This window comes from Symphodus melops (assembly GCF_947650265.1).
Source record: "Symphodus melops genome assembly, chromosome: 22".
In the NCBI taxonomy this organism is placed as follows: Eukaryota; Metazoa; Chordata; class Actinopteri; order Labriformes; family Labridae; genus Symphodus; species Symphodus melops.
Genome location: NC_136712.1, coordinates 14,495,704 through 14,504,040, shown reverse-complemented (window position 1 = coordinate 14,504,040; position 8,337 = coordinate 14,495,704). Strand labels below are relative to the sequence as shown.

Genomic DNA, 8,337 nt, shown 5'->3' with positions numbered 1-8,337 from the left:
TTACAACAGAGAACTGCACAATAAAAAAAGGAATTGAAGGGGAAAACCAATTGTGAAATTCAACTTTCAGACTCAGACATTATTTGTCCTCTGATTGAATTTCTCTCTTTAGATACAATAAGTATGCTTGCCTTAGCATTACAGAGAGAGATGCATGCAGCAAGTAAAGTGTTACAGATATTCTGTCTGGCTGGCATGACTTCTGCTTTAGGCTAATTTATTATGTTCAAGACACAGGGGAAAAAAAGTTCACACAGAGCCACCTAATGGTAGATGCATTTGAACACAAGTACACAAAGAAGTAACACATTTAGAGTTATTTTCTATTGTGGAAAGTTTTGTAAACCATTTTGTTTTGTAATTGACCTCCTTGATAGATGTAAATGGTGTAAATGTAAACAAACAACACAGAAAAGTCGGAAAGAAGAGCTGCATTTCATTTGTGAACACTGCTTTTCGTTGTTTCCAGTTCAACATCACAGAAATTGGGGTTAGTGTTGCCACACATCTTCTCTCTGTTCCTTGTCAAGTCCAGCCTTCCTGCTCTTCTTGTCACCTCAAAAGAAAAAAGACACAACAAAAGAGTCAGCACCTTTATTTGTCGATTGCAATTACCACAGCTGAATGTTGTTGCACCAACCTTGTTTTTAAAAAATGTGACCAAATGGCATAAAGTCATATCTTCTTTCATTAAGGTAAATCTTGATTCTAGCTTTTGATTCCAGCCTCCTAGATTTAACAAAATAAAATCTATAACAATGTATTCAACATCATCTTATTTGGAAAGCATAAATATACAATTATGCAACAGCATATATGTTTTTTACCTGTCAACAAGCTAACTAATAGTCCCACACTAATTGCTGTTATTGTTCCGATAGGACTGAAGTAAAGATACGACAGAGAGTACCAGTTATCAGCCAGCGGAGACCTCAAGGAGAGAGAAGAAAAAGCATATGTCAAATGAAGTTGAAAACTTACTAGTATTAACAAAAACACCAACATAATTTTACAGCCTTCGTTGAACTTGTCAAAAAATTCTGTAAAAGTAGTGTCCCTGCCGATTTTTAAACAATACATTTTATTGTTTGGACAGGTTATTTGTAATAATAGAAGATTAAGCTTAATGCTGCTGTTGTATAATCAAGTCTTGCTTGCCGAGGCCCGTGCCCCCCACCCAACTAAAAAGATATAGAATAGAAAAATAGAAAAATGCTAAATACGGCAAATAATCACAGCCAGTTAGAGACTTACTTTTTATAACTGCTCTGTCTCAAGACTGTGGTATTAGAGCTGGGAAGTGTTGGTACAGCAGTGAAGGTCCAGTTTAAATTGTTATCAATGGTGAAGTTACAACCCTCAGTGGCCAATGACAGGGGTCGTCTCAACTCAGGAGAGGGAGGGTACATCAGGGCACCAATACACACCCACAGAGACATAACCAACCCTGACATGAGACCAGACAAAGCTCCCTAGAAGACATTGTAAGCACCGAAAAAGTTTAAATGTGCACTTTAAGGAAGTACTGTACATAACAATCGTATATAGAAGTATAAAAAAGAATATGCGGTTAGGTCTAGTTAAAAGAGATACACTGTAAAATCTGCAAATTGGGAAACACCAATCGTCAATGGACAATTTTTAAGGATAAATACTAGAATTGAAAGGGAAATGATTATTCTTGCAGAGTAATTGATTTGTAAATCTGTAATTTTAAATGTCAGTATTTGTTTCTGGGTTTCAAAAATAATACAAAGTAAAAATTAGACTTACTTTGGAGTTGGCAAATGGACAGAGGATACCCATTGAAAACAGGCCAAGTAAAGGACCTCCAAGGACCCCCAGTATACTGATGGCTGCCTGAAAAAATAATGTAGAGCGCTTGAGTTGCAGGTCCTGAAGTCCAAATAAAGTATTTGTTAGAGCCTATAAAACTTGCTTCACAGTCATAAACTGTTTTTGTGCAATTAGCAGCAATAAAATTGACACTCTAACTGATCCACTCCACCTGCAAGATCCCTCCCATGAGTGAAGCCAGACCAGCCATTCCAATGCAGATAACCCCATAAATGACACCTGCAAACAGCATTGGGAATCAATTTGGCATTCAGGTCAAACCATAATGTTAGACAGACATTTAATTTTCCTTAAAAGTCACATATCATCCCCTTTTAAAAAAAAAAAGTTTCAGTAGGTCTCAGAGGTCCCAAACACATGCCTGGGAAGTTTCCACAAAAAAAAATCCACTCTGAACCTTTATTAATTAATTATTATGACAGGCTGTTTCTGCATCCATAGCTTTAAATGTTGACCAGGCCCCTCTGGAAGGGCTTGGGCTGTCTTGCATCATGCTCTCTATTCTTCACAGTGAGAAGAGGGCAGGAAAAATTAAGCTGTCCCCAACCTAGCGGAGGGGCTATTACCCTTTGTGATGTCATGAAGGGAATATCTCCAAACTGCCTATTTTAAAATTTAAGAAAATGGAGTATTTTGCATAATATGTGGCCTTTGAATATTGTACACTTAACCCACTCACTCAGTCCTTTCGTGATCCAGAACCAGTGTTTCTCAGACATATTAGTGTACGGCTTGATCAGGTCTTCTACTGTCACTGCAGTAAGTGCATTGATGCTGGATGACACCGTGCTGGAATGGACAAAAAATATACAAGTACCTTTTACATAAAGATAGAAAAGTACAATGTTATTTTCTGTCAAGTCCATTATAAAGTATTAACCATGAGCTAAAATGTAGATCAAAGATATTTGCCACATTGGTCAGAATATATATTATGACCCTGATTATTAGATTTTTTATTATAGGCCTATGAAGCTTTGAATTTAGGTAGGATAGTAAATGCAGTCAGATACAAGAAAGACATGTGGTAAAGGAGCCACAGGTTGGTCTTGAACCTGAGCTGCCTGAATAAAAGAAAACAGCCTCTGAACAAAGTGTGAACAAAAAAACGATGACTTGGCCAACCTGCGCTAGCCAAGCCTTAATTAAAAAAAAAATAAAAATAAATTAAAAACAGTAATGACACAAAGACATTGAATGAAACAAGAAAGGTTGTTTTATTTTAACATCTATCAAAAAAATGTGTATTTTAAATAATATAATAAGATTACATGTTCTTATCTATATTCAAAATGTATCAATCATGACAAGAACACTTGCTTTAATGACAATGAATGAATGAATTTGCACTTTCAGGATTCGGCTAATTAGGATAAGAGATATAATAGGTTGATTGTTTAAGATACACTGCAAACATTTAGAATACTATATATGTGGGTTAGGTGTGTCATAGCTATGATGTTAGGTATAATATTCACCTTAGAGATCCACTATATACAGCTGCAACAAACAGTCCGGGAAGGCCAGGATTGTCTCCCAAAGTGTCCATCACCAAATACGGCATTAACTGCAAAGGCATGGGGACACTAGATTATTTTATTATCAGGTGGGGTTGGAGGAATATAATGCATTTATTCAAATGTATATACCGGTACTGTATATATTAACTGGACATATATACACACAAGTCAGGGGTGTCTCATCTTATCAAATCTCATCTCGAAGCTCAGTACACTCTTACTTTATGTCTCATGCTTGTGAGTGTGTTTTGTCAAGACATGATCACCAGAGGTTTCAGCTACCCTCCATCATACCTGATCAGGAGCAGCAACCAGTCCAGCTGTCCATGGGTCACAGTTCTTATAGACGGAAAAGAGGCACATTCCTGCCAAAACTGAGCAAAACAAGATGGACAAGAGGCCTAACAGGTTCATGTACAGAGCTCTGGGAAAGAGAAGACACATAGAGTTATGTTGTTCAAAAATAGATTATGAATAATATGTTATGAATACAATCACACAGGACAAATGCATTATAGGGGTTCAACCTCATAAACTATGGGTTCAACTTTTTTAAGGTGACTGGAAGTAAAATAAGCAATGGTACACTTCCTGTATCATACATTTTTGTCAGCAGAAATAAAACAATATGAATATAAAAGGAATAAAGGAGGCATTAGGGTAAATGTATGTTTATCAAACAAGACTCACAGTCTGGCATGAGTGATGCTCTTGCAGGAGATGTACCTCTGTACCTGGGCCTGGTTAATCCCATAGATGCTGACCCAGACAAATGTTCCTCCAATAGTTATGGTCCAAAAAGTGTGTCTCCTCAGAGGATTTGGGTCAAAGCTAGAAAGAGAAGCACAAGCCCTTTAAATGTCCAGGAGATTTTCTTTTTTAATTGTTGTCAGAAATTATTCATCAATCTGTTTTTATCTATCATCATTATTCATTTCATTCCTTGGCTGCAGCACGACAGCACTTTGACCAACTTTTGTTTTTTTCAAGAGAGAGAAAAAGAGATTATGAGTTTGCACCGATGCATCAGTTCAACATTCATATTGGCCAATATTTGCCCAGTTGACAGACATCAACATATAATGTGGCATGAACTGATGTCAGTAGTTGATGTTTATTTGTTGTGCCAAATCAATTTAATGTCTGGATCTTGTTCACCAAGCTACTAAGTGAGAGAAGAGTTGTGTTTTTTTTTTTTTTTGGGGGGGGGGGGGCAGATGAAGTCATATATTGAACAAACTAGTTTTGTTGTTTTTGGCATTTTGGCAGATATCCGAATTGGCAATCAGTAAAACCATTTTTTCAAACATTATTGTTCCCAATCTGTACATCTCAAATAGGAAATGGTTGCATTGGGTTGAGTTAAAATGCCCTTGTTCAGGGTTTTAGTCTTTGACAGATAAAGATGTTCTTTAAAAAAAAAAAAATAATAATAATAATTGCAAGTCTTAAGCTTAGCCTTAGTTAAAACAATGTTTTTAAAAGAAGATAGTCCAGGGACCCAAAGTAATGATGTATTAAAGAAGCCCTTGTCAAATTACAGACTTGTTTATAAAATATTTGCAGTAATCTGGTTTATTTTTAGAAACACAGAGAGAGAGACTGATCCAAGGCTTGGAATCTTTCAGCACTGTAAACACCATATTTTAAAAAATATGGCTGAACTTTTTGCAAATGCATTATACGATTTTTTTTTTTTAAATCAATCAACTGAATTACATCTATTCCCCTGAGGGTCCGTAATAGGCATATTTGCATACTTTGTCAAAACTGTCAGCACACAAACTGACAGTTTTGCTGCTCCTACCCCTGTCTTTACATGTGTAATCTCTGCTTTTTAAATAAAGCCTTCCACTGCTCACACCCTGACGATACTCACTCCCCAAAGTTGAGTCTCCCTCCTTGTTGTGAATCTGAAATGATGACGAGGAGTCCTCCTTTTATTATCACAGACTTGATTATGACAGAGAGGAAGCCTGCAAGCATGACACCAAGCTGGAAGGAAACATTTGGATAAATAAAGTTTTTACTGTCAAATCTTTACTTTTCTTTTCCACCAATGGTTCTGATTTATGATTGGCTTATGTTAGAGGGGGACTGACGAAGAATAAAGTATCATTCTAATTCAACTTGAAGTCAAAATGATTGCAATTTAAAATGAATTCAACAAACATGTTAAAATAGAAGTGTAAGTCATTTCTTGTGATGGCTAACAACACTTTATTTCTAACAAAGTAGTTGTTGCTAACGTCCACAGTCCAGTTTTGCGTGGCAACAAATAAAAAGATTAGGATAGATGTGTGACATTGACACACATAATTTACTGTAAGTACCTTTACAACCGCTATCAGTCCACTGGTAATGTTTTAACCCTTCCAGAAGCTTACCTGAATTACATCTGTCCACACCACTGCCTTCAGACCCCCCTGTGACAAAGTAGATCAAGAACATGCCGACTGTATAAAAAGAGTTACACAACACATAAGAGATTTAAGTGCAAAGTCGACTTCTTTTGAGCCCTGTTTTGTTACATACCACTGTGCAGTAAAAGGTACAGACCACACCTGTTGAAATAACTGCGCCCCACAGATCCAAACCAGTTACTGCAGAGAGAAGGAGGCTTTCAGGCAAAGTCAGCGGAGCAAAAGTGAGCAGCTTCAAGGGCCCTCAAACAGGAATGTTTCCTGAAACTGACTGGCTGTTTGTGCCTACCATGATTTAAAGCAAGAGCCGGAGCATAAATGACGATTCCAGTGTAGAGAATCTGTTCCAGACATACAGAAACAACACAGACATTAAAACAGCCTCTGGTGTCTGATTACCTACTTTACCCTCAAGCTTGGCCACTTTGTGTTGACTGAGTTCTAACTCACTGTCTGGACAATGAATAGCACGGTCCCCAGCAGACGGGTCGCTTTGTTGAACCGTAGCTCCAGATACTGGAGATTAATGACAATATAAAAAGTCAGTTTATCAATAATATTTCATTAACTTAAATGTTATTGTCATTGCAGAGACTACACATACTGAAACATCCAAATCTATGTTAGTATCCAAACAGGATTGCAACAAAAGGTTAATACAAAGAATCAATCAATCACTGCTGCTTATTTAACTTTAATTATTAAACAAGTAATTACTTCCTTCTATGTGTTAAACTTAAAGCAGCAATGTTAGAGCTCTTTTTCATCCAATTGAATTTTGGAGATTGTTTTCTGTACCATTTCCAAATTCCTTTATCTTGCTGCCCTATTTGAAGCCTTTACTTTAAAGAATTTCTGATTGTTTACAGCATAGGAGTGATCTGTATAGTTAAACTATACAGCAGCCAACTGCTCTTTATGACCTCAATAACCCATATCTATAAGAGTTAATGTTATATCTAAGACCGATGTCACATTACCTATATGACAAACGTAAAACACCTGACTCACCTCATATGTACTTGTGATGCCCAGCCTATAAAAGACTGGGAGAAAGACTTCAGATGTGACCATCACCATTATAACATAGGAGAGAGAATAAAATCCAATATTTGCTCCGTAGCGGTACACCTAGAATGATCAATTTAAATTATTTTAAGCCATTTTTGATGATTGTATGATGCAAAATGTTCAAATTTCTTTGTTCATTCTATTCAGAATATGGGATTATCTTTACATGAGTCAATTGAACAATTAAAGTTACTTTGGGTGAATAACCTTGCATCCCAGTTTTAAGCTTACGTCCTCTGCATGTCTCGTTGATTTTACCATTATGTCTTTGCTATAACTGAATGTCATGAAAACTTATTCTGACCAGTTTATGTACATGACAAAAATACATCATGCAGTTTGAAAAAAAGAAAGAGATGATCTGTTAAATCTTACCTCAGCTGGGTTGGACAGCACTGTGATGGCTGACATGAAGCTGGCGGTCAGTGAGAGGGAGACGGGCAGAGCTGCCAGTCTTCGCCCCCCTGTTAGGAAGTCTCTGGAGCTTCCCTGGTCCCTGTCAGCCCAGGCATAGAAGACCCCGACCGCAGCGGACACCACGAGCATGAACGCAAACACCACATAGTCTGCTACCACAAAGGAGCCAGATGCTTGAGAGCCCCCTGACATTTTGTTTATTTAAGACCCAAACTTAATTTAAAGCTTAAGAGGAGACACCGTATGAATGAACAGACGTCCGGATACATGAGCTTCTCTTTCAAACATGAGACGAAAGCAGGACCACTGACTGTAACCTTTTATGTGCATGAATGTGTGTGTGTGTGTGTGTGTGTGTGTGTGTGTGTGTATGTGTGTGTGTGTGTGAGTGAGTGAGAGAGCGAGCATTCCAGATATGTTCATGTGGACTCAACAGGCTTGTTCACCTGACCACAGACTAAAGTCATCATCAGTCCAGTCTCCAGACCTCCACACATACATAACACTATATTGGTATTTTCAACAATTTAACAAAATAAGAATTATTAATGCTATGCAGTCACTCTGTGAGTTTGACTGCTATGGGTGTGCATGTTAGTCATAACTTTGCAACTTGTTTGTATAATTTCCTGATATAAACAAAACATGGTGTAGGTCAAATACAATACTTTTAAATCAAAGAGTTTTAGGTTCTCTGGCCAAAGTTTGCAAGCACCACCAGGCATCTTTCCCCATGTCCTTCATATGACCTCCCTATTTTGAATGACTGCAACAATATTCTTAAAAATTTAAATGCAAGATACCTTGACAATCATTTTGTAAGTATCAACATGTTTTTTTAAGTACAGGTTAAATAGAAAACACCTAGTACCTACTACAGTATATATGGGTACCTTTGAGTACTGCAGGCGGTAGGCTACGTTTCTGACACGTCTTCACACAGTTCTCGTCTGGTATTAAGAATAACGTGTTTAAAATAGCAGACAAAAGTCCAATTCTTAAACAAAGTGTACAAATGTTCTTTCATTGATTTCTTAAACAAATGCATA

At 37.2% G+C, this 8,337-nt stretch overlaps 1 protein-coding gene across 2 annotated transcripts; it reads right to left on the bottom strand.

Annotated features, from left to right (window-relative positions):
• Positions 1-104: 104 nt before the first annotated feature.
• slc5a8 (solute carrier family 5 member 8) lies at positions 105-7,768 on the bottom strand. Of its 2 annotated transcripts, none has more exons than XM_079335744.1 (17): positions 7,247-7,768; positions 6,812-6,931; positions 6,251-6,316; positions 6,090-6,141; positions 5,913-5,980; positions 5,765-5,803; positions 5,257-5,372; positions 4,104-4,208; positions 3,672-3,801; positions 3,336-3,424; positions 2,537-2,646; positions 2,009-2,076; positions 1,774-1,860; positions 1,255-1,472; positions 828-931; positions 641-729; positions 105-556 (listed from the first exon to the last, which is right to left on the bottom strand). In XM_079335744.1, exons 1-17 carry the CDS (start codon positions 7,478-7,480, stop codon positions 437-439), a joined length of 1,815 nt encoding a protein of 604 aa, XP_079191870.1. In that variant the 5' UTR covers positions 7,481-7,768; the 3' UTR covers positions 105-436. The 2 variants fall into 2 exon arrangements, with proteins under 2 accessions (XP_079191870.1, XP_079191869.1); XM_079335743.1 differs by having other exon boundaries at positions 4,068-4,208; positions 7,247-7,766.
• Positions 7,769-8,337: the final 569 nt, after the last annotated feature.